Source organism: Urocampus carinirostris, chromosome 1, assembly GCF_059441175.1.
Source record: "Urocampus carinirostris isolate Australia breed hairy pipefish chromosome 1, RoL_Ucar_1.0, whole genome shotgun sequence".
Lineage (NCBI taxonomy): Eukaryota > Metazoa > Chordata > Actinopteri > Syngnathiformes > Syngnathidae > Urocampus > Urocampus carinirostris.
The window spans coordinates 12,325,471-12,336,526 of record NC_142349.1 but is presented as its reverse complement, the minus strand read 5'-3'; the positions used below and the strand labels follow the sequence as shown (position 1 = coordinate 12,336,526).

Here is an 11,056-nt window from a genome sequence, read left to right as displayed (position 1 = left end):
CCCCTCTTTTTTAACCCACCCCTTGTTGTGCTGTGAGCTTAATGCTCGGGGTCAGATATGGAAGAACGAAGGGGGATGAATGTGAGTGTGTTCTTGACTCTAGCCACCTCCCACCACGGGGATATGGCTTCAGTAGAGAGAGAGAGAGAGAGAGAGAGAGGTACAGAAAATAACAACATTGATTGAAATTCTAAGCAAAAATAAACGATTATCATATGAATGTGATTTTTTTTACTTGGGATGAGCCTCACCTTGTCATGATTGCACATTGCCCTCACCTGTGCCCGCTCGTTTGGCGCCAGCGGCTGCTCGTTACCTGATTGGTTGCCCACGTATTAAAACTCAGTACTCCATTCACTCCTTGTCAGTCCGTCAGCAAACCTCCGCACATGCAAAGCAAGCACTATTTGACTCTGGCTCCTGTCTGTCCCGTCCTTACCTGTATCCTGCTGGATTCCCGATCGTCTCAGTCTCCTGACTTATTCCTTCCTTCGATATTCCGCCCCAGCTACTCGACCGGTTTTTGCCCACCGACCACGCTTTGATCTCCCGTCACGGCTACTCAACTCGTTTACGCCTTCCGACCACGCTCCGATCCCGTGAGCTCGCTGCTCCTCCTGCCCAGCGATCGCCGGATTGCTGGCGCTTGCTTTCCCCGAACTGAGTTCTCAGCTTCCGCAACAAAGTTTGTTGTGAAACGTTACGCGTTTGGGTCTACCATCTGTTCTGGTTCTGACACAACTATCAGTTAATAACATGTCCACCATTTCGCTGCTATGGTCACCCCCAAAAAAACAAAAACCTTTTGAAAGCCTCCTGTAAAAAAATTAGAAGAAAAATTGTTAAATTTGTTGACTTTAAGTTACCATAGATTGTATTCCTTGTGCCCTTGCACTTTGTTTTTGGTCGCTCTTGATAATACAGCTACATCTATGTTGTCAAATATTACCAAGTTGTCACAGATCAGGAACGGCGAAGGGACCCAATAGCGCTCGTTTTCTCAGTTTTTATTGATAAAAGATGGAAAGCAGGGCTTGCTTCCACGATCCGATGGCTGACGGACAAGAGGAGCGGGCGGTGCGGAAGTGGCACTTCCGTGTCTGGCGAGGGGGATCAGAGACAGGCAGGAATACCAAGTCGTTGGCCGTGACTGGAGATCAAAGGCGGTGTTGAGTTCGTAAACGAGGTAGGTAGCAGGAGGCAGACAGGTAACGGGACAAAACAGGTCAGGTAACAGGCAGGCAGAATCCGGAAACAGGTTGGCAACAAAGGTTAGGCAGAGAAAAACAGGGCAGAAACAGAGTCGGACGAAGAGGCTTACTCAGCTGGTGGCAACAGTTTGCATAACGATCTGACGGCTTCCAAGAGGAAGCCAGGGGTTTTAAAAGAGAGTGTCCACCAATCAGCTGTCCGGGCTGTTGGCGCCAATTAAGCCGCCGCAGCTGCGCTCAATCGGCAATCATGACAAAAGTGTCATTAAATTTAGCCTGACCCTTCCATAGTGTGAACAAATGATCTCCATTCAGTTCAGTCAAAAATGACATAGTAGGGATCAATAATGTAAGCATTCCGTTTTGAAACAAGCCACCAACATTTATTCATATTGTATAAACAAAACCAAAAATAATGTAGTTTGATACAAAACAAGAAGAAAACAACAACAGCCAAATATTGGATAACTTAGTTTGATACCCCCTAAAAGGTGTGTTGAATACTTACTGTATCAATACAGTGCATCCTATATATTCTGTATATGCTGGCTTTATAATAGTGTGTGCTGAATCAGGCAAAGTAAAGTTCACTTCACGTGAACGGAATTGGATATCTGGTCATTTAAAGACTTAAAAATAACAAACATCAGATACATGTGGCACGTAGGTAGTCAGCAGCTCACCGCGAGATCCAGAACATTTTTATGATAATTTTTTTTACGATCTCTTTGAGCAGGCCAGGACTGTCTTGGGCGTTCTGTCACATGGCTTCCTGCCACACAATCTGTCCTGTTGCATCAGAAATATGTGTGACGCGGAATGAGCTAAATAAAGCCCTGTGAAAGCATTGACACGGTTATCCCTCTTGAAAACGGTCTAACTCCTTTGATAATACACTTTTGAAGTGGAAATTTTGAACTACTTGTTAAAATCTCATTTATGTTGTTAACTTCATAAAAGTTTCGTTTTAAAAAACTTCAGAGGGGCCACATTCCTGCCCCTGACCCCCACACCCCAACAGGTGGAACATTTTTGGGCTGGTATGCAAATTAGAGCCTGCCTCCTCCAGGACAGTGATCTGATTGGCTCTTCAAGTTGCCCCAGAGCTTTATATAGCCCGCAACGAGATTGTCTATCAATGAAGTAGTAAAAGAGGGGGAACGTCAGAGGTCTGAGGGGGAGGAGAAGGCGTTGGATTGAGATTAAGTGTAACAGGGTTCCCCATCTTCTAGTTACTGAATTCAAATTAAATCCGATCAACATGAAATTGATCATTGGTATTGGAGGGTGAGTATCAGTTTGATCCAGTCTATAATGCACATTTGCTGACACCGCAGATCAATTCTGTTTGGCCTTTCCAGAGTGACCAATGGTGGCAAGACCACCCTGACAAACAGACTTCTCAGGACGTTACCCAACTGCTGCGTGGTGCACCAGGATGACTTTTTCAAGGTAAGAGTCGATGGCGATGAAGGTACGCTACACAGACTCCACCTGAGGAAGAGAATATAAAATCCTGCCCTGTCATGGCAGTAGCCTGGTAACACAAGCGGCTGATGTCTCCTGGACAGCCAATTATCAAGGTTCCGTGTCCCCTCACAAAAAGTCCAAAAGGAACAGTTGTTCTGAGATTGACTCAGTCCGCGAACGCAAATGAATATTAAAAGTGGGAGCAAGTTATGTGCATCACTAGTCGATTAGTCTCTACCGATCCGAAGGGTCTAATGGATAAAACCCCAAAGTTTGGATCTTGTCCGCTTTTATTACTCTGCAACTTATGCATAGCAAAAGGATTACAGAGGTGACTTTCCCAAACAATATTCAGTTTGACCTTTTTAAATTCTGTTCTGCGAGATTTATCAAATCTAAGTCTTTGCTTGGCCAATATTAGTGATATCTTGCTTGTAAGATTTCCCATATCAATCCTTTGAAATGGTTATCCGGAGCTTCTTTTTCCCCTTCTACAAATCTTGTCATTTGTTCAATTAAAACAACAAAAGGCTTTGCTTTACTCTCCTTTAACATTGGTAAAGTCGTTTAAATGAACTCCTGTAAAATGTGGTCGATTGATGTTATGAAGGAATGGCCTCAATCCAGGGCCTCTAATCTTTTTTCTATATATGTCCTGTTATTTACTTGATAAAGTGATCAATGGGATCATGCAATGCATTTTCATCAAAAGTTTTAATCATTCTCTTCCAAAACAGAATTATTATAGATCATACTCGTATGTCATTCCAAAATGGTTATTGCATTCGCTCTACTTAAAGGTTACAACCACATGAGCTGACATACGTTTCTAAAACAAAAGTTACTAAATCTGTTTAAGTGGTCGGTGATGTTTATTTCCAGTGTCAATGAGTTCATTCATTTAATTCATCCTTAATACAATTGGGGTTATATCAGGGGGACAATGGAAATATACAAATAAATACATATATAAAGTCATGTTGAGAACCTTAAATTCAGAAGATTTTAGGAAAATTTAGTCCAAAAGTTATTTAAAGGATTGCATGATCGTAAAATTGTTGGCAATGAATTTGGTAATAGGGTTAATAAAAACCTTTTCTCACTTTACTGGTTGTTGTTGTAGGATTTACTGAACACACTGAAAAAAGTGGGTTATAGGTTACAGTATTTGTAGCTCATCCCTTTTTTTGATGAGACACCTTACACAAAGCACCTAACAATTTAATCCTTTAAATGAATTGATCCAATCAATTTTGTGATCTTTTCAAGCATCCTCGCTCTGGGGAGTGTCCATGCCCCTAAATATGCTAAACTCTCTTGCACGAACCACAAACCTAAACAAAACACGCGCTCTCCAAAGAACTTAGGGTGGAAACAGATCCTTGAATTGCCCTGTCCAGGTGTGATCAGCTGCGACGGGTTACTAGGTTGCAGCAAGTTTTCACTGCTGACTGTTATTTCAGAAACCCGATCAAATAGAAGTCGGGGAGGACGGCTTTAGACAGTGGGATGGTAAGAATAGATTTTCCTCTAGGAAAATCACTTACAGTAATGTACTTTTGCTTTACTGCACATTTCCCAGTTTTCTTGGTTTGGTAACCATCCAATCTTAAATCTAAAAAGGATAAATTCACTCAGTATTCTTTGTGAATGCCAGAGACATTCACTAACAGCGACTAATTTGTTTAATCGGCACATTAGTGAGGCCCAGTGTGTTAAAACTAGATTTTCTTTGTCCATTTTTGTCCTTGGCAGTCATCACGGCCCTGGACATGGAAGCCATGGTGAGCACGGTGAAAGGCTGGCAGGAAAACCCGGTCAAGTTCGCCCGCTCCCACGGCGTAAGCCTGTCACCTGAAGCTGAGGAATGTGACTCAGACCAGAAGGGGATCCATATTCTCATTGTGGAAGGCTTTCTCATCTACAACTACAAGTAGGTCCCCTTCCCGCTGACACGTCCTCGTTTGACCTCCAACCCTGAAAATTCCATCTTAACGGGATCTCCACTCTTTGCAGGCCACTCATGGATGTGTACGACAGGTGCTTCTACATTTCCCTTCCCTATGAGGAGTGCAAGACGAGAAGAAGGTAGCGGATTCTACCGCTGTTGAAATGACAACAGTCACAGTTATAGCTGTATGAAATACACTTGTCTGTGTTTTTTTCACAGTACAAGAACATACATCGTCCCCGACCCTCCTGGTCTGTTCGACGGCCACGTCTGGCCCATGTATCTGAAGCACCGTAAAGAGATGGAGATCCAATGTGACAAAATAGGTAGGGAAGCGGTGTCAAGACGCCAAACCTACTTAATTGGGTTGACTTTATGCTCGTCATTAAAGTTTTTTGTTAGTGTAGAATGAAAATGGTAAAAGTAAGAAAAGCCTTAGTTTTTCCAAGGCAACCCAAACCCACAAAAAGATTCCGAGCACGAATTTGCACACGCAACATATGGATCTTGACACAGGCTGAAATGATGACACAAGCCAGGAGATGGCATCAACGAGTAGAAAAGTTTCAAATTCTGTACAACACCTTTAAACTCCTACGTTATTCAATATACAGGTGCTAATGACCAACTAACTAGCTTATTGAGATTCTAAAATATATACAAATAATCATTTACTAAAAGATGACAGCTAGTAAAAGCTGGGATGCTGATTGGTGCACCTGCTAGCTTTTGGTAATCAGACAAAAAAGACATGGCTAAACCTCTCAAATGCATTTTAAAAAAAATCAAAACAAGAACTACAGGATACTTTATTTCATTTGACTAAGCTAGTTTAGCTCGTTGGTGATTAGACAGCAAACAAAACACCCTGTCCCTTTAAGGTTAAATAGAAAAGTAAGTGACTGTTGCTTATTTTAGTGTGAAACAGCATATAAATATTCATCATTTTTGCATCTTTAATGCGCCTAAATGTAAAAGTATACACTTCTTGCTCTTGTAATTTGGCTAAGGGGTAGGAAGGGGGTTGCAGCTAGGAAGCAATGCATTCATACGTATCAATTTCAGACAATCGCTCCCCTTACTAATGACCGTTATACCCCTTATTAAGCAATAATAAACCTTAAAACACAAGGTAGAATAAAAACAAAGATAATTTGTTCAAACAATTTATTTTATATACCAAATAAAAAACACAAACAATTCTTTCAGCATATTTCCAAGTTCTTTCACCACTTGCATTCAATTCAGTGTTGCTTATTATAGGTAGCAGTGTATAAATATAAATCCTGTTTAATAAAAATAGTCATACGGCGTACATAATTTAAAACGATCAAAAAAATGTATAAAATATGGGGGAAACGTATTAGGTGGCTGGTATTTCAAAAAAAGGATACACTAGGTGGTTATACTACTGGCTAAGCAAGTAAAATTAGCACAGTTCTAGATATTTTCTACTTACTTAACATGCAGTCGCTGATTAATTTGCAGATTTCAAAAAGCTCCTTCGTTTGAGCGCCATCGCCTATTGAGAAAAGCAAAAACACAAAAATTTTACATTTTAGACAAAAGTTTCCCTAAATGTAAAACTGACTTGTTTGAAGCCTGGATCTTAAAATCAATACACCGATTTTTCCCCTTAGAGTACCTCGATGGAATGATGTCGAAAGATAACATCTACTCCGACGTGTTTGAGAGCATCCAGAACACCCAACTCAACAACTCATAGGTAAACCTACGTGAATATTACACTGGTGGATGTTTATCACTAAATGTTTTTGTTTATCTGCAGCAGGATGGCAGCTGGGAGGATCTTCTGTATAGATAATGTAAATAACAACGTTCATTTTGCTGAGATGTACACCTTGTAGAATGTGTAAATACTTGTTATGAGCAACACATGTTGTCTTTTGTATCACTCTGTCTGGAAAAGATGAAAATCCACTCCTGCTTAAGCATGGGTTGAATGAACATTCATGCATTGTACAATCATTCTGTACATCATGTTTGTTGAATGCAACATAAAGTCAACTAAGCACTTCAGTCTGTTTCCTGTTTTACTTAATACTCGTAAGTACTCGTGTCTTTTTAAGTTACAGGGATGATTTGAGTATCAGAAACAAGAATTATATGCAATAATGTTGATCAGGAACAACATGTTTGATGGTGTAGGGGAAATTGTGGTTTAAGTGTGCCTTTTTACTCTGACTTTTATACTCTTATACATTTTTATACTCTTATTTTTTTTTACTCTTATATCTTTATACTCTTATACATTTTTATACTCTTATTTTTTTTACTCTTATATCTTTATAGGTTCATATTTTTATAGTATACTCAATAAGTGTGTGGTTTTACGATCTTGAGTTGTGTTCAGAGCAAGCACGTTCAAAGTAAAAGATTAAGTTCCCAGGCACCAAAAAAATGTGTCTGCAATTAAAAAGCTAAAACTTGAAATGCCACTAACAGTTTCTCAGGCTACTCCTCATGCCTCTTGGGGCCTGCGAACCATTAACCAAGATGGCCTTAATTTTCAGAGCCAGAAAGCTCGCTCGAGAGCTTGCCTCCCTACATTTACAGAGACGTATTGTGTTTTACTATAGTTTTACTATCCTTATTGCTCATTTATTATATTTATTATACCCGCACTCCATCTAGCAACCAAAATTATACACTGCATTTAAACATGATTCCTGGCTTAACCAATCAGACCTGTGTTCATATAATCTTGTTTAAACCAATCAGAGGTGTAGTTTTATTCTTGTGTTTTCCAATAAATGAGCCTCCTGCCAGAGACGGAGCGTGGAACCACACACCTCCGATGGAAGGGCTATCAAAATCTAAATATCCGACTCAGAGTGCGTTCTTTTGTTCATTCTACAACAATCTTGAGTTTTAACCTTGAAAGATGGTCACCTTCCGATGTTGGTTTGTGTTTTTTGTTTCACAAATGCTACACAATTGAATATATTGAATTGAAGAATTCCTTTAAAAATGTCTGTTTACATGGTGGGTCGAATGTCGGCGTGCAGTTGACGCTTGGTGATTTTCATATTTATTTATACCTCATTTTTGCAAATAAAAAATGCATATTTAACGGATGTGATTGGTTATGGTTTTGAGACCTACGCATATAATAAAATAGTTTCTACGATGTTTTTGCCTGTTAAAGGAACAGTGCATATTATGCGACCACTAGGGGTCGCTGTATCGTGTAGTGCACCCGTAGAATACAAACTATGGCGATTCAAAGTGACCAAACTGCATTTATTTCTCTTTTTATGTGCAGTCTTTTACAAGGTTTTTTAAGTAGGGTACCCGTGGGAGCAGACTATTTAACTACTCCCTCTAGAAGAGGCTCACCTCATGTAAAATAATATGAATTTCTCAACCTAGGAGACTTTATAAAAACTCACTTTTATAACAAAGTTCATTATTTTTTTCTTAATGTTCAAATCAGTAGTTTTTTTTAATTAAGGAAGGTTTTTTTAACACTAATAGGCAGCCCTTAGAGACTCCTTGTGATTAAAGGCTAAACAAATAAAAATGACTTGACTTGACTTGACTAAATATTACGCCTTGTCCCTTTAAGATTAAATAGAAAAGTAAGTGACTGTTGCTTATTTTAGTGTGAAACAGCTAATAAATAATCATCATTTTTGCATCCTTAATGCGCAAATCGCAGCAGAAAATCATAGTAATAGTGTTTGTAATAGTAATAATAACAAATTTGTTTTTTTTCTTAAAAACATATCAAAAATTGATTTTTATCGGATGTTAAAGGACATATGCATGGATATTATGTATTGTTCTTATGGCTTATTGCCATCTTACGTGTTTTGTTTTTTTTGCCACTTCATCCTTCAGCTGTCATTTAACTCATCGTGCGACACACATTTGAAGAAAATGTGCTTGAAGTCTATTCCGAAGAACATACAGTATGTTGCAGATATTTTTGAAGAGGTTCTCGTGATAAGTTTGAAGGTGCAGCGGACATACCAGCTTTTGAGTGGATGGCAGCTGGCCTGACATATTATATTCAGGCCAAGTGCCTGAGGTGTCAGGAGGGAGAGAGTTATTTTAAAAACAGAGCGCCGGACCCCAGCTTGGTTGCCAGGCAAAGCGAGGGTAAGGCCAAGGCCAGAGAACCGGCTCTCACGTCATTCATCTCCATGACAACTACCAAAATTATAGTCCGTCCCTACATGGTGGACTGTGGAGATCAATGTGTATGTCTCGTGTGAGCGGCATTGTTCGTGTTGTAATAAGGCACTTTGAGTTATGAGAACTTCTTTTTTTAGGTATGAAACACTTGATCTTCGCGTTAATATGCAAATCATAAATTTATAGTACTGAAACATTTGTTTTTAATAACATTAAATAACCACAATTGCACTTTTGTTACGATGCACTATTTTTATCTGCACTATTATTATAACTTGGGCCAGTCTCTAAGCTCTACATTGTAAATATTTTCACCTGTTTAATCCGACAGTCTTTTGTCTTATTTTTCTCTATAAAGACTTTATTACACCACGTTGATATTGATGATTAAGGGATATACAAATAAACATGACTTGACTTGACAGGATAACAAGACTATTTCATTTTATTTAATTTCATTACAGTCGATTCTAATTGAGTTGTTTTTTACAATAGTAGTAATACATTTGTGAAAACATTTTGAGGAATTAAATCAAAAGTTTTTAGTATCAATGTTATTAATAATAGTCATAAAATGTGTTTTTTTTTTATCCTCACATAAAATATTTGTTGATAATTATTTTTTACTCCTAAATGGTTTATATAAATGTGATGTGTTATTATTAAGTATTTATCTTATTATTATTTCAATTTTATATGTGTTGTTTAGAATCTTGCAGCTGTTTGGATATCATTCCTTAAAAATGTAAAAAAAAATTTATTTCATGAGAATGTCAACATTATGAAATGTTTTTGATTATTTTTATGACCATTATGATTATAAATCTTTGAGGGTTATAGCTAATTTGAATGTGATACGTGACAAAAGATTAAAAAGGCTCACTTTTTATTAAGACTTTATTAGCATTTATTATTTTATTTGTTTTAGTTTGCCGTACAACCGAGAGGCATGATTGCAGACAAAGACCGCACACATAAACACGCCCGCATGCTCACACACTACTAAGCTGCTTTAAAATACCAACGGGTTTTCTTTGGAGTCACACTAGTACTTTAACAGACGTACACACTAGGCAAAAAGAGAATGGCAGGCTTCAAATTGGCACCTGTCAATCATCTAGCTTTCTATCTATCCATCATGTCTATCAATCTATTTATTATTGTGGAAAGAAGGGTTTCAGTATCTCACCTGTAAAGTTGTGCTCTTATCATTAAGTTGTGTATTCCATATATCATCATCATCATGAAGCATGGCCATGGAGGACACCTACAGTCAGATTATAACATTATCAAAGCGTCAAGTATCCAAGGTTTTTATTTCAAAAGCAGAAAGTATAGGTTAGTTTGCCGCCTGTTTTTCACTGGGTGGTAACATTTTGATGTGATTGCTTTACTTTTCCCACACACAATTTTAGTTTCAATTCAGCGTCATATCATAATACTTACTGGCTAATAATTGTGCCTTTAACATGTCGTGCTCTGGGAGGTCTTGTGCCAAACCAGTGCCCAGGCTGCGGCGCTCTTATAAAGCAAGGGGGAATGCCGCTGGGTGGGATGCGCGAGGCCGAGAATAGAATCATGCGCTGATCGGCCCTATTTGGACCGTCCGACAGTCAAGAGGACAGCTTGTATGCTTGTGACAGTTTCAACTCTCAGACTTCCTGACTGCTTCTCGATTCATCTTCAGCAACTGTTTTATAACCACTGGAAATCATGGCAAACTGTCGTATGCGTTTCAAGGGAAATTATTATAGGGAAAAATATTTCATTTGGCAATTCCCATTAGAAGCCAGCATTAGACGGACAAACAACGTTCAATAAAATATCTAAACTCATTGAAGCTCATCAGAACAGCAGACATATTTGGAATCTGTTTACGTTTGAGCTCTGCTCACAAGTCATTGAAAGCGTGAATGCACATTGGTGACTTCAAAAAATCTGCAGGCTCGAGTGCATTTTCCACTTGTCCTTCACTGTTGCCTTGCTGGTGACGAGCGAGAAAGAAGACAAACCTTGTGATTTTGGTCTGTGCAGCCCTTTGTGACTCCTTGTGATTAAGGGATATACAAATAACTGTGACTTGACTTCATCTTGGTAGAGACAATCAAGCAATATCTCAAGGCATAGTGTATTCTCACCAGAGATACTCATAATGTTCTGGTAATTTTTCAGATGAATGTGTTTTTGAAAAAATAAATCTGATTTGAAGTCTGTAAACCACAAAAAAATACAGCTTTTTCGGTTACATTTGGGAACAGAACTG

The 11,056-nt window shown here is 38.7% G+C and overlaps 1 protein-coding gene and 1 long non-coding RNA gene across 3 annotated transcripts; one reads left to right on the top strand and one right to left on the bottom strand.

The window, feature by feature from the left end:
• Positions 1–2,334: 2,334 nt before the first annotated feature.
• On the top strand, positions 2,335–6,658 carry LOC148373583 (nicotinamide riboside kinase 2-like). Of its 2 annotated transcripts, none has more exons than XM_088353460.1 (8): positions 2,335–2,498; positions 2,573–2,663; positions 4,145–4,193; positions 4,437–4,614; positions 4,698–4,769; positions 4,852–4,958; positions 6,273–6,358; positions 6,425–6,658. In XM_088353460.1, the coding sequence occupies exons 1-7, from the start codon at positions 2,473–2,475 to the stop codon at positions 6,356–6,358; spliced, it is 609 nt and encodes a 202-aa protein (XP_088209586.1). In that variant the 5' UTR covers positions 2,335–2,472; the 3' UTR covers positions 6,425–6,658. The 2 variants fall into 2 exon arrangements, with proteins under 2 accessions (XP_088209586.1, XP_088209578.1); XM_088353452.1 differs by having other exon boundaries at positions 6,422–6,658.
• LOC148373582 (uncharacterized) lies at positions 2,513–10,048 on the bottom strand. The gene is made up of 3 exons (XR_015852768.1): positions 9,983–10,048; positions 6,092–6,154; positions 2,513–2,705 (listed from the first exon to the last, which is right to left on the bottom strand). It is a non-coding gene; the product is annotated as an uncharacterized LOC148373582 (long non-coding RNA).
• Between the last annotated feature and the right edge of the window lie 1,008 nt (positions 10,049–11,056).